This window comes from Chiloscyllium plagiosum, chromosome 4 (genome assembly GCF_004010195.1).
Source record: "Chiloscyllium plagiosum isolate BGI_BamShark_2017 chromosome 4, ASM401019v2, whole genome shotgun sequence".
NCBI classification, from domain to species: domain Eukaryota; kingdom Metazoa; phylum Chordata; class Chondrichthyes; order Orectolobiformes; family Hemiscylliidae; genus Chiloscyllium; species Chiloscyllium plagiosum.
Window position 1 is genome coordinate 51,417,195 of NC_057713.1, and position 23,242 is coordinate 51,440,436.

The following is a 23,242-nucleotide window of genomic DNA, read 5'->3' on the forward strand; positions in this document are numbered from 1 at the left end:
TAGCTTTTGAAAGTTCTTGCCTAATACCCATCAAAATTGGCCATCCTCCAATTTAGAACTTTCACTTTTAGATCTGCTCTATCCGTTTCCATTACTGTTTTAAAAATAATAGAATTGTGGTTGCTGGCCCAAAAGTGCTCCCCCACTGACACCTCTGTCACCTGCCCTGCCTTATTTCCCGAGAGTAGGTCAAGTTTTGCACCTTCTCTAGTAGGTACATCCACATACTGAATCAGAAACCTTTCTTGTACACACTTAACAAGTTCCTCTCCATCTATAACACTGGCAGTCCCAGTCTATGTTTGGAAAGTTAAAATCCCCTACCATTACCACTATTATTCTTACAGATAACTGAGAATCTCCTTACAAATTTGTTTCTCAATTACCCTCTGACTATTAGGGAGTCTATAATACAATCCCAATAAGGTGATCATCCTTTTCTTATTTCTCATTTCCACTCCAATAACTTCTTTGGATGTATTTCCAGGAATATCCTTCCTCAGTACAGCTGTAATGCTATCCCTTATCAAAAATGCCACTCCCCCTCCTCTCTTGCCTCTTTTACTGTCCTTCCTGTGGCATTTGTGTCCTGGAAGATTAAGCTGCCTGTCCTGTCCATACCTGAGCCAGGTTTCTGTAATTGCTATGATATCCCAGTCCCATGTTCCTAACCATGCCCTGAGTTCTTCTCCCTTCCCTGTTAGGCCTCTTGTATTGAAATAAATGCAGATTAATTTATCAGTCCTATCTTGTTCTCTGCTTTGTCCCTATTTGCCCTGTTTGACTTGCCTTTGTTCTCAACTGTATCAGTCTCAGATTGATCTCTTTCCTCATTATCTCCCTGCTCCCTCCCTTCCCCCACCTTTCTAGTTTAAATCCTCCTGAGCTGCTCTAGCAAATCTCCCTGCCAGTATATTAGTCCCCTTCCAATTTAGGTACAATCTGTCTTTGTGCAGGTCACATCTACCCCAAAAAAGCTTCCAATGATCCAAAAATGTGAATCCTTCTCCCATACACCAGCTCCTCAGCCTTGCATTCATCTGTCTATCCTCCTATTCCTGTCCTCACTCGCTCGTAGCACCGAGGTTAATCCAGATATTACTACTCTCGAGGACCTTTTTTAAATTCCTGCCTAACTCTCTGTAATCGCCCTTCAAAATCTCAACTTTTTCCCTTCCAATGTAGTTTGTTCCAATGTGTACGATGACCTCCTGCTGGCCCCTCTTCCCCCTTGGGAATATTCTGCACCGTCTCTGAGACGTCCTTGATCCTGGCACCAAGGAAGCAACACACCATTCTGATTTTTCGCTGCTGGCCACAGAAACGTCTGTCTATACCTCTGACTAGAGAGTCCCCTAACACAATCGATATCTTGGAACCCGACATACCCCTCATTGCATTTGAGCCAGTCTCAATACCACAAACTTGGCTGTTTGTGCTATGTTCCCCTGAGAATCCATCACCCCGTACATTTTCCAAAACAGCATACTTGTTTCAAATGGGGATAGCCACAGAAGACTCCGGCACTAACTGCCTATCTCTCTTACCTTTCCAAGAGTTAACCCATCTATGTGACTGTATCTGCAACTTTTCCTCCTTCCTATAACTATCATCCATCAGATCCCCTTGCTCTTGTAAATTCCTCATTGCCTCTAACTTTCTCTCCAACCAATCCATTCAATCAACGGCATTTATTGCAGATATAATCCTCACTAACTCAAACTCTCCCAAAACTCCCACATCCAACAAGAAGAGCATATCACTCTACTAAAGGCAATTTTTGCTTCTTTCAATTTACTGACCCAGAAAATAGCACTGTCTTATTCCTCTACAAAACACTACTCCAGGTTAAGTTAATACTTATGGCTTATTTTAAATTTAATCAAGAGACATATCTCAATAAAACATATAATCAAGAAAGAACCCACTCTACTCACTACTGCAGACTTACCCTAAGGCCACGCTTAAAATATATACTTATCTGTTTCTGTGCTGTGACTTCTCCCAAACAGGTTCCTCCAAGATTAGTTGTGAATTTCACTGTTTGTTAATTTTCCCAGATGCACTCCCATGTCCAGCAATGCATGAATTCAAACAGCAAAGGCAGTAACTGTGCAGGTTCACTGCTGTCAGTTAGCAATGTGGGTTTCTTTCTCTCTCTCCCCTGCACTGACCTCACCGTATGCTTCCTTTGTTTGTACTGCTCCCTTTTAAAGTGCTGATGTTTTGACTTTGTTTTAGAACTTTGGAGAAAAAAAAATGCAACAGCATATAAAACAGTAATTGCTCCTCCTGGAATTTGAGGAAATCACCTCCAACACCTAAAATATCTCAAAAAAGGAGCAACTGTTACAGCAAGAAATTTTTCCCATCCTCTATCTTGGATTACATGTTTTGGATTGATTTGTCAATTGCTTAGATTCATCGTTCAAGGCCATAACATTTGCATCTGCAGTTAGTAGTATATTGATAGAGACTGAAATAATTCCAATTATTTTATTAATGACAAATGGCACATATATGGTAGTTAGAAAATCTGTAACAATACAAAAAGTATGTATGTGTAGATAATGAATATTAGATTTGCCCACTTGTTTTGCATAGCAGAATAAATATTTATTTGAATGTCTTACCCAAGCCTCTGTAATCTAACCTGAAGAGAATTTTCTTGGTTAGAACAGAGATTTTTGATAAAAGAGAATCTAAAGTATCTTATGTTTGGAATTCCAAATATTGTTAAATACTTTTAGGTGAACATTCGTTCAGCTGGGAAAAAAAGTCCAACTTTTAAAAATCTTCTTTAGAACACTTACTTTATAAAATCTGTATTATCTGCTCCATAGGTGACAGATTTTAAAAATATATTTAATGTTAATAAAATGGGATGTTCCTTAAATAGTTAAAAGATTCACTTAATGTACAAGACATGTGCTTGTTGCTTTCTGTGGGTCCAATGTTTAATCTGTGAATTGGATGTGTTGGTTATAATTACTGGTATACTGTCTTTGAAAACTGAACTTAAAACAATTGATATTCCAATTCACTTTCAGTCAAATATTTGTAGTTTAGAGTGTTATCTTCAAATAAATTATACTCTTAAATTAACCAAAAATCAAAATTCATAGGTTTGGAAATTTGAAACCAAGATGGTGATCAGTCATCATGTGTGGAGAGAACAGATGGATGACATTTAAAAATTTCTGTCCTAACAAGAAGGTGCACCTTAACATTTTATTCAATGGTGTTCTGTCTTAAAAGAAGAAGCCCTGCTGAACTTGGTCTGCTGGTTAGTATTGAAACACTGAAAGAAATAAAAAGATCATTGAGTGAACAAACAAAATAAGTTTTTCAAATTCTTACCTGGAGGATTGTCTGAAAGTAGAACCTTTCTTACTTGTAATTATCTTTAGAATGGTGTAGATGAATTTTTCATTCACTTCTGTAAACAGTACAGTAGCTTTGAGCTGTGATGAACACATTGTCCTGGCTACTAATCAAATTTTAAAAATTGTTTTTATGTTCAATTGAGAGCTTTCCTGATGATTTATATTGAAACTTTTGTAGGTGAGTTGACTTAAAGTATGTCTAGTTGGATATTTAACTTTTTCATGATACTGATCTCTGATGTTCATATTGAAAATGAGCAATCTAGAACTACATTAATAATTTCTAAAACTGGTAATACAATAGATAGTAGTCACTTTACATTCATTGAGAAGTATTCATTATTTCATTTGAGGATGGCTGTGGAATACATAAAATAAATGTCATGGTAACCCAGTCCTGAGTTAGTTACTATGTGATCGATTAATCAGACTATTTTCCAGCTTCTAGCATTTCCTGTATCACGCACCATAGCTGATTTTGCTTATTCCAAAGCTTATACAAAACAGAAAATGTAATTATTCCAATATTATGTTGACCTCTTCCTGTCATCAGCAAATTTAGCAGTTCATAAGAATCACTCACCGACTGTATACATTTCATACTTCATATTTTCTACATCTATTAATAATAAAACTTCTCTGCATCCTGTACTTACTAAATTAATTTTTCTAATAGCTTGTGAATCACTACCCCACAATACTATGTTTGCAGAAGGCCATGAGAGATTTACTCTGTGCTGTTTTTCTTAAGAGTTCTCTTGTAACTTTGACAATTACATAAAGGAGATAATATGTGATACTTGTAATGAGTCAGTCAAAGAGGGATTAAGGTTGCTGCTTACATTCTCTGATCCTATACACCTAAATGCAAAGTCATGGATCTAACAGAAGGAAATGAAGTACGGAGGTCTAAACATGTTAAATTATTACTTCTAATTCTTTCTCCTACCTCTAGAATTATTTTGGAGTTTTACTTCAAAACAAATTTATTTGATATCTTCCTGATCTATCTAGTGCCAAAAAGCTATCATTTATAAAATCCTGAGTAATGGATCAATGGTGTAAATAAAATAAAGACTGCAACAAAAACCAACAATTAGATACAGTTCAAGGCAGACGCTTCTGAAATCTCAACTGTAATATGGTTAATAATTAAACATTTCTCATTGTTCATTTAAGTGGGGGTGGTGGTGGCATTTTGAATAACTGGTCAGTGACAAATGTGAAAAACAATTCTATTTGCCAAATTATAAACATTCTACCCATCACAAGTATAAAAAGCTAGCCAATTGAATAAAATAATTTAAAAAATTAAACTACTGTTGTTTTCATTGTACATATAAATTGTTTTACCATTGTTAAGATTAGGAATATCACAATTACCCTTCAGTCTTTTATTGGAGATACCTGTGTATTAGTGTATTGTACTAACAATCTATTGATAAAAGTTGAAATAATTGGAAAAGCAACAATTAAAACAGTAAACATAAATATTTTGGGTTTTATAAATCCAGTGCTAGGAATTAATAGAACTTTATGGACACAGTCCACTAAAAAGGATTAACTTTATTTGTCTTATTGGAAATATATCTCTCTTAAAAGAACAATGTATGCTATTACTAGTTTAGGTCTAAATAAGTCACATTGAGGTTTATTCATAATTGTAGCTTGTTGAATTGGTATTTTATAAAATAGAAGTACTTTCTTTGACCGTGAATCCCAGAAATTCAGGAAAATCTACATCCTCTTCAGATTTTCCTTTGCCCCAATCAGTGTATTTCAATCTCCTCTTTGTTCAACATTCTTCTACTTGGCTAGCTCTGAGAAGATGTTTCATACAGAAGAGTCCCACTGAAAGTTGAGTACATCTCATCTGTGTCAACCAGTTTACCATCGATCACTATGACACTGACTTCATCTTCAGCTTTTAGATTCAGGATCAGATTGAAGATTCCAACACCTCCACAAGTCTGTCTTCCCATAAGGGGCCTCTGAGATTCCAGCAGTTCTATTCGATAGCCAGAAGTATCCATCTGCATGATACTTTGATTAGAGACTGACAGGATTGCTTCAATATGCTCATTTCTTTGAGGAGCAAGGACTGCAGTGACGAGATACTGTCCTTCAAAAGGAGCTGTAAATACACCTAAGATAAAGTCAACAAAGAAAGATTATGACAAGATATTCCTTGATCAAAACTGGTTCATGTTTCTATGAATCTATCATCTTTTAACATGTATACTGTTAAAATCATGAACCACTGTTAAACCGTGATTATTTTTCCTTATCACTTAAATACATCTTGATTTTGTGATCATGTAAAATTGGAGTTGGTAATTTAATACATCTTTATTTTGTGATCATGTAAAATTGGAGTTGGTAATTTTAAATCTCTTGTGAATCGTATGATACAGATGAGGCCCCCTTGGCCCATCGACTCTACACCAACAAAAAAAAAATACTCTAAACCCTCTATTAGTCCCACTTTCCAACACTTTGCCCATTCTTTTGAATGTTATGACATTTCAAGTGTTGGCTAGCCGGGCCCTAGGGTATAACGTGCTGTGGGCCTTGGGGTTAACTATGCTAGCGAGTTTTGAGAAGGTTTGTAGTTCAGGTTGAAGTTCCAAATGTAGGTTTGCTCTCATCATTCAGAGGCTTACTGAAGATGTTACCTAGTAGGGTGATGAAACATCTGAAAATGAACCTTCCAGCTCAGCGAGCAAACCCGCATCCCGTAAACTATGCTCTGGATTTACATTCCTGACTCTACTACTATCCCAGGCAGTGCATTCCAGATTTCCCACTCTTTGGATGCTACTTCCCTCTCAAATCTCATGAAAACCTGCTGTCTTTTATTTTAAAATGATGCCCCTTGGTTATTTACCCTTTAATTAAGGGGAACAGCTGCTTCACATCCACACTGTCCATGCCCTTTGTATTCTAATACACCTCAATGAGGTCCCCTTTCAACCTTCTTGGCTTCAAAGAAAACAACCCAAGCTTATTCAGCCTCTCTTCATAGCTAAACTGCTCCATCCAGGTAACATTCTAGTGAATCTCCTCTAGCACAATCACATTCTTCCTTCAGTGCGGTGACCAGAATTGGACATAGTACTCCAGCTGTGGCTGAACCAAAATTCTGTACAATTCCAACATGACATCCTTATTCTTATAATCTATGCCACTGATAAAAACAAGTGACGCACATGTCTTCTTAACCACCTTATTAACCTGCCCTGCTGTTTTCAGGGATCTGTGGGCAAGCACCCCAAAATACCTCTATTCATCTGAGCTTCCTAGTGACACATGGAGTGCAGCGTGGGCAAGTGTGAGGTCATGCACTTTGGTAGGAAGAATAGTGGCGTGGACTGTTTTCTAAATCGGGAGAACGTTCAGAAGTCTGAAGAGACTTGGGAGTTCTAGTCCAGGATTCTCTCAAGGTAAACTTGCAGGTTGAGTCAGTAGTTAGGAAGATAAATGCAATGATGGCATTTATTTTGACAGGACTTGAATATAAAAGCAGGGATATACTTCGGAGAGTCTATAAGGCTCTGGTCAGAACACACTTGGAGTATTGTGCGCAGTTTTGGGCCCCATACCACAGGAAGGATGTACTGGCCCTGGAGTGTGTTCAAAGGAGGTTCACAAGAATGGTCCCAGGAATGAAAAGCTTAACATATGAGGAACATTTGAGGACTCTTCATCTACACGCAAGAGTTTATAAGGATGAGGAGGGATCTAATTGAAATATACTGAATAGCCTAGTCAGAGTAAATGTTGGGAAGATGTTTCCATTGGTAGGACAGACTCTGACCTGAGGGTACTGCCTTTGAGTAATGGGAAGACCTTTTACAATGGAGACAAGGAAAACCTCTTCATCCAGAGAGTGGTGAATCTATGGAACTCATTGCCACAGAAGGCCGTGGAGGCCAGGTCATTGAGTATATTTAAGATGGAGATGGATAGGTTCTTGAGTATCAAGGATTATGGGGAGAAAGCGGGAGAATGGGTTTGAGAAACTTATCTGCCATGATTGAATGGCGGAACAGATTCAATGAGCTGAATGGCCTAATTTCTGCTCCTATGTCTTATGGTCTAAATTGCAAAGTTATTCTGGATCCCATGTGCTTTTACCTTCTTTATTAGTCTCCCATATGGGACTTTGTCCATGTCTTTGCTGAAATTCATATTGACTACAATTCATCTACACACCTGGTCACCACCTCAAAAATTCAATTCAATTTATTTGGCATGACCTCCCTGTGACAAAGCCATACTAACTATCCCTGATGAAACCTGGCCTCTCACAGTGGAGATTAATTCTTTATTTCCAAATTTTCTCCAATAGTTTCCCTACCACTAATGTGAGGCTCAATGTTTTGGAATTCCCTGGTTTATTATTACCACCCTTCTTGAAAGGTGAAACCATATTAGCTGTCCTCCAGTCCTCCGATACCTTCCCTGTGGCTAGAAAGAAAATAAAGATTTGGGTCAGAGCCCCTTTAACTTCCTCCCTTCACCTATCACAGCCGCTTGGAATACAACTCATCTGGAACTCGGTATTTGTCCATTCTCTTGTACAACTCTTGGGTGAAGGCCATCAGTTTATCATATGCTGTAAATACCTTATGAAATCACAACCCCTAGTTGCTAGTAGCAAATGTGATTTCTTTCATTGTCTTCAAGGAAAGAAGAATCAAGAAACATGTAAAACAGGATGTCAACACTATTGGCTGCTTTACACAAAAACAAAAGACAAGATATTGCAATTGCTAGAAATTCAAAATAAAAATGCAATCCATCAGAGCTAACCTTCCCTGTTCTCTTCATCCACTCCTTTTCTTGCCTCATGGCTCAATTAAAAACTATTTCTAACTTGTAGTATGACAAGGTTCCTGACCTGAAATATTAACTCTATTCCCACAGAACCTGCAATAATCTGCTAAATCTTTTAAGCATTTCATACTTTTACACATGTCTCCAAGACAAGGTCTATTTCAATGTATCTTCCATTTGCATCAGCCTGAAATTGTGTTTTTGTTAATGCAATTGCAAGCTGATTTTTTACTTACTGAATACTTTTGTCTGTGCACTGTCATTGGCATTAATTTGTTTGTCACTGCAAGGGAGTTTGTCATTATTCATTTATGATCCACAACTGACATAAGAAGGTCCAATTTCTACTGATAAGTAATGTTGCTAAGGGTTGTGATTTGATAATGTATTTATAGCATATGATAAACTGATGGCCTTCACCCAAGAGTTGTACAAGAGAATGGATGCATTGATGATTATCTTTCAAAATGATAATTCAGCAATGGTGGCTGCATTTTGGAAAGTTGTAAATATAACCCCACTATTTAAAAAAGGGAGAGAATGCAGATAAGTATAGCCCTTTTTATCTTGATGTCAATATTAGGAAAAATAATAAAATGTGATTATTGGATAATTAGAAAATAATTGTCTGATTCGGTAGTGTCAACATGGATTTAGGAAAGGAAAATCATGTTTGATAAACTTGATATACTGTTTTGAGGATGTTACCAGCAGAGTAAATAAGGAGAAACCAGTGGCTGGCATGAAACTGGATTTTCAGAAGGACTTTGATAAAGCCTTACAGAGGAAGTTAGTAAACAATATTAAAATCTATCATTGGATTGGGAGTAACATACTGGCATGAATTCGCCTGGAGGCCCACTGAAGATGTTACCTAGTAGGGTGATGAAACGTCTGTAAATGAACCTTCCAGCTCAGCAAGCAAACCTATATCTATGAATTGAGGATTAGTTTTTCATATTTCTAAGTTTGCAAATTGAGAGTTGTGAGGATGATGTAAACAGGCTCCAAGGGGATTTAGAGTCTGAATGAGTGGGCAACAGCATTACAGAATGGAATATAATGTGGATAAGTGTGAAGTAATCCACTTTGGTTGGAGGAAGAAAAGTGCAGAGTATTTCTTCAATGATGAGATATTGGAAAATGTTGGGGTCCAAAGGGACCAAGAATCCTTGTTCATGAGTATGTAGGTTCTTTAAGCAATTTGTAAGGTAAACTGTTTGTTAGCCTTTATTATAATAGCATTTGAGTGCAGGAGCAAAGAACTCTTGCTTTAATTATATAGAGTGATGAAGACCACATATGGCTCTGGTCCCTATACCCAAGGAAGAATACACTTGCAACTGAAGGACTGCAGCAGAGGTTCATCTGACTGGTTCTGGGATAATGCGACTGTTATATGAGAAAAGTTGAGTTAACAGAGTTTGCATTCTATGGAATTTAGAAGGAAGAGAGGTAATCTCAGAAATTTAGCAAATTCTGAGAAAGATAGACAGAGTAGGTATAGAATGAATGTTTTCCTTAGCTGTCGAGTTTTGAATTAAGCAATAGGGTCTCGAAAGTCAAGCCATTGAGGACTGAGAGGAGGAAGGCTTTCTTCATTCAGAGGCTTGTAAATTTTTGGAATTCTCTACAGCAAAGGCCTGTGGAAGCTCAGTCATTAAGTAAGTTCAAGACAGAGATTGATTGATTTCCATTAACTAACGACATCAACAGATATGGGGTAGTGCAGGGTTTTGATGTTGAGGTACAGGATTGGCCATGATCCAAAATGGTGGAGCAGTCTTGAGGGACTGAATGACTGACTCTTGCTCCCAAGGCCCATGTGAAGTAAGACTCACTGCCCAAATGCAATTTCATACTTAAAAACAAAAGTAGGAATGAAAATACTTTTCTTTTCCATTTCTCTGGGCAATAAAATCACTTGCCTTGCTTATCAGGAAACCTCTGGTTAGGAAACCATTGTTTAAAAATTATACAGTTCAAAGACTATCTTCAAAATTCTGCTATGGTGCTGGCTCCTGTATGAAATCTTTCCCAAGAATTTTTCCTCATTATATTAAATGTTCAGACTGCTGCTGATGTGGAATAGCATCATCAGATATGACGCAAAGGAGGCTTCAAAAATGTTAGAAAACTTGAGCTTCATGAGAGAAATTAATTCCAGCAAGGTTTGTCTTGCTCCTTGTTGCAGAGTTCAGAATTTTGTGGGGAACTAAATGAGGCCATAATACTCAAGTAATGGCTGTCAGACATGTTTACTCTCTGAAAATGATTCCTAACCAGGCCTTTTTTTCTGTTTCTGTGCACTTGACCCAGTAAAGAAGAATTCCCAGCTTGGTGAACCCATGCTTTAAACAACCACGCCTCCCCATTTCCAGAACAGAATGAGAGACAGCTGGATTGGAAATTAGACCAAGTAACCCAGAGAAAACTGTTGAATTCTGAGGTGACTTGGATTGAATGCCTGTCTCTCAGTTCCAGCATTGTGCCCAAAATCAAAAAGGTTAAAACAAAAGTATTCCTGTAGCCTTGCATCTTATACTCAGCTGACTTACCCTCACCATTCACGCAGACACCATACTCTATCATGCGAACCCATAATGTCCTGAACCATGCCCTATAGCCCCACACACCACCCTCTACCCATTTTCATTGTCCTCAAACCTCATTACCAACTGATCGCACCCATACTTTCACTGACCTCCCTCCCCACTTCACCGACCATGTTGACTCACCTGTTGTTCACTAGCACCTATACACATGAGAAAATATAATGTTCTATAACTTAAAGTTATGTATAACCAATTTACTGTATTGAGAAAAGCACTTCTATTATATTGTTAGCACTCCTGAAGGATTCCTGATTTAGCAACCGTCAGCATCGCTCCCCCCCAGCCAAGCTCTCCAATGAGAGAAACATTCAAGAGAAATACACTGAGAATGAACCTGTTCTTCAGCTGACACTCTGGGTTCTACACAGTGCAGTTACCAAATGGCCTGTAAGTGGAGACAGCTCCTCAGTTCAGTGGCTGGCTATCTCCAGGAACTTGCCACACATGAAGCCTGGGCTGTCACAGAAACAACCGCTGAAATTTGAAATTGACATGATGGAACATATAATTCTCAGGTACTTTCAACATTTTGAAACGACAGAGAGAATATCTCTCTCAGTCATGGAGAGTATCTGGGCCCCATAGCCAAAATACGAAAGGACCCAGTAAAAGAACACAAACACAAAAACAAAATCTGAAAGACCTGTTACCTGTATTTGTGTTGTAGTGGTGCCCATCATTAACTAAAACTTTGTTGAATCGGATTATCCCTGCATTACCAATGAAAGGTTTTCTGGTTAGACCCACTGAAAAGGAGACATGCTTTCGAGCAGCTTTATTTTCTGTAAGAGAACAGAGGAATGGCCTTGTCAGATAGTAGCATGCATAAACACTGGCAAAATAGTTTGAAAATAATGTTAACAAATACCGTACAAATGAAATACCAGAATTCTACTGTAGAGGGAATGGTGCACCAGACATCTCAGCATTCTAAAAAAACACTGCATCCAGTTGTGCAGCTAATGTTTGCCCTGACAATCTTCCTTGCATTTTGAATTTCTCATTCTATACTCTTTTTTTAATGATTCTGCCACTAGAACAAATCTGTGTTGACATTAATACAAAGAGCCAGAGCAGAATCATTGTTCTCTCATGATTCAAAACATTTATGATCAATTTAGAAGCACCATAACTGAGATCCTAATATGATATTAAAGTTAAATTCCTTTCAAATTCATAGTAAAGTCACAGAGACTATTAAAGCGTTACCAATGAGATTCTCAGCGAATATGTAACAGGAATAAAAAGTGATTATGTTTTTCAGTGAGTTCCTGACCAGAAATACTGGTCCATATGCTGTACAATTAGTTATTACATAAGCATACCTGAGATTCCTGGAGGTCCAAAAGTTACGAAATGCCCTGGGGAGAAATAATTAGTTGTGTTTAATTATTTAAATAATTCTTTCATTTGTAAACTGGAAGTGACACACTTAAAGTACAATGACATTTAATGTATCATTTTGTTATAAAAAGCCAAATAACACACAGCTATGCAATTCCAGAAATCAGGCCCACTAGGAACTGTTATTATTAACTATTAATGGTAACTGCATTAGTCCCAACAGATTATCCAGGATTATGTTGTGGGGGTACAGGCTTCCTGAAGTCAGGTGCCTGTATTTCTATGGATATCCTGTGTAGCTTATGAAAGACATCATGCCACCTAAACTTCTCCCCCCTCCCTGCCCCCAAAACACCTAGCCACCAGACCCCCACCACAAAAGAGGCTTTGAGCAGTCCAGATATCTATTAATTTAATAGGCACAAAATCATGAAACATGCCCTCATTATTACCCATTATGGTCTGGTCGTGAGCATCTCTTTGGAGATACAGTAGGATGACAGCATTGGTGTGAACCTTTGCAGTAACACATATATAAATACAACTTTAGTATTTATTCAAATCTGTAGTATTTGTTCAGAGCCTAAATCAGAAAAATCTGACTACATAAGGAGTTAAAGAATGTTTTTAAAACCTGATCTTCAATGCACTTCAGACAAATCTAAATAATCTCTATTATCTCACCATCACTTTTTTATCTGGATTGTTTCATTCTAAAATTACTTTGTCATTTCACTCCCTTACTGAGTGGATTTTAGTTAGTTTTAGTCTCACTTTAACAGTCCATTTCTATTAAGTTACAATGGAATATATTTTCAGCACTTCCTCACAGTGGCTTCATATAGCAGATCAGGATTTTAATGGATAGGCAAATGCAGGTTTGCAGCTAAAAGTTCTGAATTTGTATTTCTGTTAATCTCCGATTGAGAAAATCACAAGCAAGTATTCACAAGACCCAACCCTCAATATGTTTGCTTAGCAAAATAAACTAATTATATATTATTGAACACAAATCTGTATACTTTAAAACAAATAGCTTGTCAGTGAACTACTCAGGCCAGGCAAAAGACCCTGCAAGTTACCTGTCCCCACTGTAAAGCAACTCATCAAAATTAACAGCAACCAATAATAATTCATGCTTTGTTAATTTTGTTATTAAACATTGTAAGCAAATTATTAATTCATACCTGAAACAAAAGTATAGATATTTTCATATTATAAAGATTAAAACTACTTTTAATTGAAATATCCTAATGATATAAAAAGTTCACTACAAGAAAACAATAATTATCTTACGTCCATATTTCACAAAATTGAAATAACATAAATCTTGTTTATATTTGTTATTACTAGTACTTACAATGCTGCATGGACTGAACAAATATATTGGAAGGAGAGAGAATCTTGTGACAATTTAGTTAAGCCTTTCCCAACCACAGCTTCACATGAACAGGAGCTGATCTGGTTGTGTGGCATCACGAATGATGGTGATGAGGATTTCAGCCAGATTTAGGCCTCAGCTGCGTCATTGTGCACCAGTGTCTTTGCATTTTGGACCAGATGACAGATCACCAGGACTTCCACAAATAGGATTGCGAACTGAAGTTTTGGAATCATGAGCTCCAAGGTTAATGACAGATGTAGAGCTTTGGCTGAGTTATGACATCTGTGCTTTCACAGGCCACCCAGATCTTCTCACTCTCACGAGTCTCCTCCCTTTAGCCATCAACTCACAGGACTCTTAACGGGATGTGACAACTTATAATTCTCAAAATGGAGTCACAGAGAGAAAACACTTTGAAGCAATGATCAAAAAAGACCCTCACAGACTCTCTACAGGCCTCACTGAATGAAACAGATGAATAGGGGGACTCAAATAGACAACAGGAACTTCACAATCTGTTTGGACATTGGCCTAGACTTCCCAATGGCCAGATTGGAGCAGCACAGACTGCAAGTACATGTCAGGACCCTGTGGAATCTCTTAGAAACAAACTGCTTAATGTCAGAGAGTGTTCTACTCCTGTTTACATGATTAAAAACTTACTCTAACTCATGGATGACTGTTACAGCGAACCCTCCACGCACCTCCCAGCTATGCATGCCCCACCCTCCCACAGGCTTGAGCTCCCCATAGCCAACACTCCGTAGCCTGCTTGCCTCAATATCCACATCACCACCACAACTCCCTCACCTGTTGGTCTGAAGTTGCTCCCTCTCTCCCACCAGCCCTGCTACATGTCTGCCTACTCCCTGCATTTCCCCCACTGTTGGTGGCCACAATACAACCACAACATATGGAAGTGCATTAAGCATTCCATAATCTTCCTGATGCACTATCCAGCTGGCATTGCAACTCCCTGGCACCCTAAACACTCCCAGATATTTTCTCATCTGCCTGTACAGAGATGTTATTCCACACCTCTGGAGCAGGTGGGACTAGAACCGGGCCTCCTGGTCCAGAGGTAACTACTCCTTCAGGTGTTTGGCTGAGCTGCTAGATATTTAAGTGACAGAATATTACACACTGACTGCTGCAAAAACAGGCAGCCTTCCAACTATTCCTCATTACAAAAGCATTGTCCTCATTTGAGCTACGCTGCACGTTTCTGAAGGAGCCGAGATTGGAATCCCTGGCTAGAAATGCACTACAAAATGATTAAAATGACATTAGACTGTGCTTACTACCTCTTTGAATATCTAGGCCTTATTAATACTCATTGCTCACTATGACATGCTGAATAAATTGCAGTAATTCTTACTCTGGTCACTAGGAGGTATATTTCAGCACAAAGAAGAGCTCTGGACAAGAGCTGCAACATCAACCCTATGCGGTGAAGCTGACATCCTGTCTAAATACTGCAGAACAACACGAAACATCGATCTGAAATCTACAACTCGGACTAAACATTCAAAATAGGGAGTTTACCAACCTCTACTCCAGGTCTAAATCGTTTCCCATCAAAACATTTTATATGATGTTGCAGGGGCATTGCACCTGAATATCTAATATTTGTGCCCAAACAATGGCTCCCAACTGTGAACCCACACTTATCTTTACCAACATTTTCATTGTTCAACTCCAGTTTGCAACATGGTATACCTTCTCTTTCACCCACTTCTCCTAGAGATAGGGCTATGCATAAAATACATATTTGAATGTCTTGTGAACTGACCCTGCTTTTGTTGCTTTCATATGTATTTGTAGTAATTTGATGTGTCTTAATATTTCTGTTTGTTATTTTACTTACAAGTTAAGGAGATTTTTAGTTTAAGTTGGACTGTAAAAGTCTGATTGTGCAATATATGCTACTTATTTGCAATAGACTGAAGACCTTTAGCACATGCCTTTTTTTTCTGGTAGAACATACTAAAGTCAAGGAATAAGTACCAGCCTTATGGACAGTGAAACCAATCATGATGTGCCAAATAAGTATAGGGTTCAGTATACAATCAATCTGCTGCGGTGACTACCATTTTGCCTTGAATGTAACAAATCCAAAAACATTTGACATCAACATTTTCTCTGTGCAAAGCTACTTAAGGGCTGTAGGTGTACCATCACAGCAATTGAGCTACAACTTTCTCTGTGGCATAAATGTTCCTTGGGAGGAAAGTTACATAAAGCTTTAGAAGATTACAACAATAATATTCCGCAAAACGCCTCATTATAGATCTATACAAATTCACGTCATTTATTTTAAGATTCCCAGAATGCACCTAAGAATTCCAGTTTGTGGGGTCCAGCAGCCTCCTCTTCACCACAGACATGCAATCCCTTTACACATCCATCTCCCATCAGGATGACCTCAGGGCTCTCTGCTTCTTCTGGAACCGTTCACCACCATCCTCTGCCTGACTGAGCTTGTCCTCACTTTGAACAACTTCATCTCTCACTTTCTTCAGGTCAGAGGTGTGACCATGGGTACTCGCGTAGGCCCCCGTTATGCCGGTCTCTTTGTGGGCGACTTGGAACATTCCTTGTTCCAGTCCTACTCCAGACCCCTACCTGCAACTCTTTCTCCAGTCCATCGATGGCATACTGGTGTTGCCTCTCTCTTGTCTGGAATTGCAAAATTTTATCTATTTCGCTTCCAATTTCCATGCTGCTCTCACCTTCACTGGTCCATCTCTGACTCCTCCCATTTGCTGACATCTGTTTCCATTTCTGGGGATAGGCTGGATACTGATATATTTTCCAAACTCACCAACTCTCACAGTTATGTCGACTACACATCCTCACACATTGCTTCCTGCAAGGACTTCATTCCATTCTCCCAGTTCCTCTGTCTGCACCGCAACTGTTCCAATGATGGCAGCTTCAACAAAGGGAATCTTTGAAATGTTCACTTTCTTCCTCAACCAAGGATTTCCCAGCACTGTTGTTGACAGGACTCTTAGCTGGGTCCTACCCATCTCTCACACTTCTGCCCTCACCCCCTCTCTTCCCACCTGTAACAGTGATAGAGTCCCCTTGTCCCATCATCTCAACAGCACCCACGTCCAGAGGATCATTAGCCACCATTTCTGCCAGCTGCAGTACGATGCCACCACCAGACACTCCTCTCCCTTAGCTGGGTCCAACCCATCTCCAAAACCTTGGTCCTTAGAACAGAATATCTTTTTATTGTCACGTGCATTCAATATAAAATACAGTGAAAAGTGTGTACCGTCACTCGAACATAAGCGCCATTCACAGAAACTTAAATAGTGTCCACCTTTTCCTTCTCCGCTGCTACAGCATCCTGCTGCCAAAGTGACCCTCTCCAGGCTTCCCAGTCCATGCAATGCTGCAGAGAGTGTCCCACTCTGGCATTCCCAGCCCATGCCATGCTACAGAGAGGGGTCTACTCCAGGCTTCACATGCCGATCGACTGTCTCTATAGTCATGCTACCTCTGAAAATGTCACTGCCGCTCTGGAGCCCATCAAAGCCACCTCTCTAACCAGCAACAGCAATAGGGTCCCCCTTGTACTCACCAGCATCCACATCCAGAGAATCATTAGGTATCATTTCCTGCCACCTCCAGGCACGCAGTCCCCTCCCTCCCCTTATCAGCATTCCACAGGATCATTCCATTTAGGTTACCCCGATCCACTCCTCCTCCATTCCCAATACTCCCCCCACAATCCCACGCCACCTTTCCCTGCAACCATAGAAGGTGTAACACCCACATGTTTATTCCTCCCTCCTCTGTATCCAAGGGCCCAAACTCACTTTGCAGATGAAGCAGTGCTTTACCTGCACTTTACTCAATCTAATCTACCGCATTCGCTGCTCACAATGTGGTCTCCTCTACAGTGGGGAAACGAAGCACAGGCTGGGTGACCGCTTTGAAGAACATCTATGTTCTGTCTGCAAAAATGACCCTGAGATTCCAGTTGCCTGCCACTTCAACACATACCCTGTTCCCTAGCCAATATCTCCGCCTCAAGCTTGCTGCAATGCTCCTGCAAAGCTCAGCAAAAACTGGAAGAACAGCAACTCGTTTCCTGCTTGGGAACCCTCCAGCCTTCAAGATTCAATATCAAGTTCAATATTTTTATGGCTTGAGCATCTTCTCCCATGTCCTTACACCATCCCCATGCACACCAGGCATTGTCACCACATGGACTACCATAACCATCCCATTTTCAGCCAGTAATGGTCGATATTAGCAGGTCTTGATTCTCTTAGGCTGACCTTTCTCCAGTCCTATGTCTGCCTAACTGTTTTTCTCTCTCTCTGGTCTCCATCTCCACCTATCATTTACACCTCCCCACTCCCCCACCCCATCTTCAGGTTCTATAAACTTTTCCTCACTAGAATCAGTTCAGAAAAATGGTCACTGGACCAGAAATGTTACCTCTGCTTTCTCTCCATGAATGTTGCCAGACCTGCTGAATTCTTCCAGCAATCTCTATTTTTGTTACTATATAAATGTAGTTCAACATAAACGTAATTCATCCTTTTCTTTATCTAAACAGCTTTTAAAAACAACAGTGCCAGCTTCAGCTCAGCGGGCAGGATTTTTTCTTCTGAGTTCAAAGGTCGTGAGTACAAGAGATTTGAACATAAAAATCAAAGTTAATACTCAAGTGAAGTACTGAGGGAGCACTGCGGAGATGTATCTTTTTGGTAAGATGTTAACCCAAAGCCATACCGGGTGCTTTCAAATAGACACTAAATCTTACGTGACACGGCATCTCAAAGAGACCCAGGTCATTTGGTCTTTTTTTGTGGGACTTTGCCAAATGTAAATGGACTGATGTGTTTCTCACAATACAATAGTGACAGCAATTCAGAAGAACTTCATTGGCTATAAAGCACTCTTCAATGATGAAAAGTACTGTGCAAATGCAAATCCTTATTTTTACAAACTAATCATATTTTTGTATTTATAGGAAACATTAGAATACATTTAGAATACATTATTGTAAAAATAAACTGCTTTCACAGTTAATGATAATTCTTAAACGATCTTGAGGATATTTAAGTCAAAGAGAATGAATATAGCATTAATTCCTTTGGGAGCCATAACTTTTTACTGCCTTGATCAATACTCCTAGAACTGTTTGCAGTTATCCTGAAAACAGAGGCTGGGTTTCCGAGAGAACAAGTGAAAGCAAGCAATCTTTGTGGTGCTTGTTTCCTCTGAGTGCTGTGGGGCTTTTACATACCTGATGTGTACTACAAGCATGCTGCCAGACACAGTCAGGCAGGAGGTTGGAAGAACACAACAAGCCAGGCAACATCAGGAGGTGCAGAATTCGGCATTTCGGCAAAACCCTTCTTCAGGACTGGGGGTGGGTGTGGGAGGAATTGCAGATAAAGGGGGAGGCGGGGGCAGGGTGGTGAAATGGGGATAGGTGAAGGCAGGTAGAGGATATGAACTGATTGGTCAATGGGAGGAATGAATCCGAACGGTGGCTGAGAGCAATGGAAGGGAGGGGGACAGCTGGGAAGGGAGTCGGGAGATGGGGAGGGAGGTTATTTGAAATTAGAGAATTGAACATTGAGTCGTCCAGGCTGTAGGCTGCCCAGGGGGAAGATGAGGTGTTGATCCTCCAATAGGAGCTGTAGTTTGTTTTGCCAATGGACGAGGCCAAGGATGGTCATGTTAGAAAGGGAGTGCTTCAGGGAATTAATATGGGTAGGGACTGGGAGGTCTGGTCAGCCCCTGTGGGCCTGCCTGCGATGATCGGCGAACCGTTCCCGAAGTTTACATTTGGTGTCCCGGATGTAGAGAAGACCACATCGGGAGCACTGATGCAGTAAAGGCAGGTGAACATCTTTCACCTGAAAGGACTGTTTGGGGCCCCGGATGGGGGCGAGGGGGGTGGTGTACCAGCAGGTTTTACATCTTTTCCTGTTGCAGGGGAAGGTACCTGGGGGTTTGGTGGGGAGAGTGGCGCAAACCAAGGACTGTCAAAGAGAACAGTCCTGCATAAGGCAGAGAGGGGTGGGTAGGGTAAGATGTTCTTGGTGGGGTCTAGTTAGAGTTGGCGTAAGTGTTTGAGGATGATGCGTTGGATGCGGAGACTAGTGGGGTGATGGGTGAGGTCAAGGGGGACTCTGTCTTTATTGTGTTGGGGGGGATTAGAATGGCAGAGCAGGGAATGGAGCTGGTGTGGTGCAGGGCGGATGACAGAAGGAGGAAAAGCACATTGTTCAAAGTAAGTGGACATTGGGGATGCTCGCAAGTGGAATATCTTCTCGTCTGAGCAGATGCAGCGAAGCAGAGGAATTGGGAGAATGGGATGGAGTTCTTGCAGGAAACAGGGTGGAGGTGATGTAATCTAGATAGTTGTGAGAGTCTGTGGGTTTGTAGTATACGTTCGTCTGGAGACTGTTGCCAGAGATGGAAATGGACAAGTCAAAAAAGGCAAAGGAAACATCCGAGATGGACCAAGTGAACTTGAGGGTGTGGTGGAAGTTGTGGGTGAGGTCGATGAACTGCTCTAATTCAGCCTGTGTGCAGGATGCTGCACCAATGCAGTCATCAATGTAATGGCGGAAGAGTTAGGGCACAATGCCTGTGTAGGTACTGAAGAGGGATTGTTCGATATAGTCAACAAAGAGGCAGGCGTAGCTGGGCCCATCAAGGTGCCCATGGCCACCCCAAACTGCCTCCGCCAGACACAGTCAGACATACAGCATATAAGTGCATAGGGTTACATGTCAGAGTGTAGATGAGTTTTATTCTTTTGTAAGAACAAACGTACATATAGGCAGAATGTCTGTTTGCCTGTAACTCTATATAACCGAATGTAATGTTTATTTTGTTTGTAAAGGGACATGTGTTGTTATGTGGATCTATATTCAGTATCCAAGATGTTATATCACTCACTGTTGCACTACAATCCATGGATCAAACTAATAATGTATTATTTTTCCTTGTATTCCAGAAGGTGAGATCTGAGATTCATCTGCAGCTCGTAGCACTTTTGTTTAAAAGTGAGATTGTTTTGTTTGGGAAGCTCAAGACATAACATAATGGATGTGGGTGTCCATGACTGTAAAGCATGTGAAGTGAAATTGAAGCAGATATAGATTAAAAGAAGAATCAACCTGTATTATGGAGAGAATAAAAGTGAATTATGTGAAACGAAACTGACTGTCCCCACTGAATGAATGCACTGCTCCAGTCCACGATGAATTGAGAGACTGCAAGCATCGTAGAAATGTTTGAAAAGTTTAAACAAAAATATCGGTTGATGTTCAGTAATTCTCTAAAAGGCATTAACAAAGAGGAAAGGATCAGCTACATCATTTTGTGGTTAGAAGAGAAACAGCTGGGAGCTAAGTGACGACAACATTACTTTTGAGACGTGCAGGACAAGTTTCCATACAAAGTCAAACTAACAAACCCACCGAAATGAAGGAACCAAGGGAGCCTGTCATTAATTTCTTAATGAGGTTGAGAAATGTAGCTACAAGCCAAAATTCAGAGAAACAGAGATCTACCAGACCTCTAGAGCTCTAACATTAAGGCACTGCAAACCCTGATGTACAAAAATGTCGATAGGAAAGCATAAGCTCATTACAGCACAGACTGTGGCAGAGCACATTAGACAGACAAAGCTGCTGCCCATCTAAATGGCTAGTCTTCAGTTGAAAGGATAGGAACAGGGTTGATACAGTGAAACAGCAATAAAAGAATGCAAACCAAACACAAAAATGTGCATGAGCTGTTGAAAACTACTTGAGTAATAAGCAGAACCATGCATGGATCAAAGTGCAGAGCTTGCAGAATGCCGAAAAAGTGGTGTAAGAGTTACCAAAGGCATAGGAACAGGGTGATTGAGAAAGAAAAGAAGCCAAAATATCTAGATCCTTGAAGCTGACAATGAGCTTGAGGACACAATAGGCACAGGAATTAAATTATTTTCTTTGAACTTGTCACATCTAATTGTATAAATTCATACAGCAATTCAGATCAGGGAGAAGTTGAGAAATAATCCTGCAAACAGAAATCTGAAGTGGCAGCTTGATGTCAGGGCAGAGGTAACATCATCCTTCTGAGACAATACAAGAAATTGTCTGAGCATTTGAAAGAAACTGGTTACACAAAGAAAGGTGTTCAGAAACTAAGCAATGTCAAACTTGTGGATTTCAGTGGAACTGAGTTTCAACTGTGAGAGAGATCCCAAATCAGAGAGACATGCAAAAGACTATATTAACCACATATTCTACATCACTGATACAGACAGTCCTGCTATCCTGGATGTTAAGATGAGCTGCAGCTGATCTCAGTAAACCATGAGGTAAAAGATGTATTCCTAATGATCGAAGATAACTTTCCCATTGAAAAGCAACCTCTGCTCAGAGGCAAGAAAGATCTGGTCCTAATATATCTCAGTATTTTCATGTCATGACTGATCCAAGGAAGAAACCATCCCCAAGTACCAACTAAATGATTAACAAGAGTTCCAATACTTGAAATTGCCTGAATCACAGAGTTATTTGGTGTGTGTATAATGTTTATGGACAAATAGGAAGCTATTCTCACTCATACATTGCAAACAGAGGTTGCAGATAATAACATATCCTACCGTTTATGAAAGGAGAAAGTGAGGTCTGTAGATGCTGGAGATCAGAGATGAAAATGTGTTGCTGGAACAGCGCAGCAGGTCAGGCAGCATCCAGGGAACAGGAGAATCGACGTTTCGGGCATAAGCCCTTCTTCAGAAGCCCTTCTGAAGAAGGGCTTATGCCCGGAACGTCGATTCTCCTGTTCCCTGGATGCTGCCTGACCTGCTGCGCTGTTCCAGCAACACATTTTCAACTCACTACCGTTTATGAAAGACAGAATAGTGAAAGTAATAGAATTAATTATACAGTGTGTGAACTAATATACTGAGGTCTGTTTGAGTTAATGTTTTCTTTTTTGAAAACATAGTCTGTTAACATTACATTTAAAAAAAATTGAGAGATAAAAAGTTGACTTAGCAGAAAATAAAGAATAAGATGAACATGAAACTGCAGATTGGCAGAAGGGTATACATGTGGGATAAAAGGGATCCATGAACTATGAATGAACTGAAATTTATCCAATAATATTAGACACCTCAAATTTTAAAATAAAACATTTCTAATCAAGTTGACCAGCGATGTTATTACACACCACTGGAGCAGGTGGGACTTGAACCCAAGCCTCCTGGCTCAGAGCTAGAACACTACCACTGCATTACAAGAATCCTGCATAGGGTGGCGCAGCAGGAACAAGCTGGGACTGTAATCCAGAGATTGATGGATTGAAAATCGACACCTCAAATAATCAGCAAATATGGTATGGCATGCGCCTCTAGATTAAGATAAAAGACTGGAGCTACAAGAAATCACTGGCTCAAATCCTGAGGAAAAAGACACATGATGCTCATCAAAACATAGGAAGAAAAGAATGAGTTGGAGGTGCCGGTTAAAAGCAAATTACTGCGGATGCTGAAATCTGAAACCAAAAGAGAAAATGCTGGAAAATCTCAGCAGGTCTGGCAACATCTATAAGGAGAGAAAAGAGCTGATGTTTCGAGTCTAACTGAGAAGTGCCGGTGTTGGACTGGGCTTAAAATCACATAA

The 23,242-nt window shown here is 39.9% G+C and overlaps 1 protein-coding gene across 1 annotated transcript in view; it reads right to left on the reverse strand.

Moving 5' to 3' along the window:
* Nucleotides 1-3,708: 3,708 nt before the first annotated feature.
* LOC122549042 (EMILIN-2-like) overlaps nucleotides 3,709-23,242 on the reverse strand; it is an 86,571-nt gene continuing 67,037 nt past the window's right edge. The window contains exons 6-8 of the mRNA XM_043688216.1: nucleotides 12,166-12,201; nucleotides 11,491-11,622; nucleotides 3,709-5,532 (exon numbers count right to left, since the gene is read on the reverse strand). Coding sequence (XP_043544151.1) covers nucleotides 5,201-5,532; nucleotides 11,491-11,622; nucleotides 12,166-12,201 — 500 coding nt within the window. The 3' untranslated portion in view covers nucleotides 3,709-5,200. The remainder of the gene's footprint in view (nucleotides 5,533-11,490; nucleotides 11,623-12,165; nucleotides 12,202-23,242) is intronic.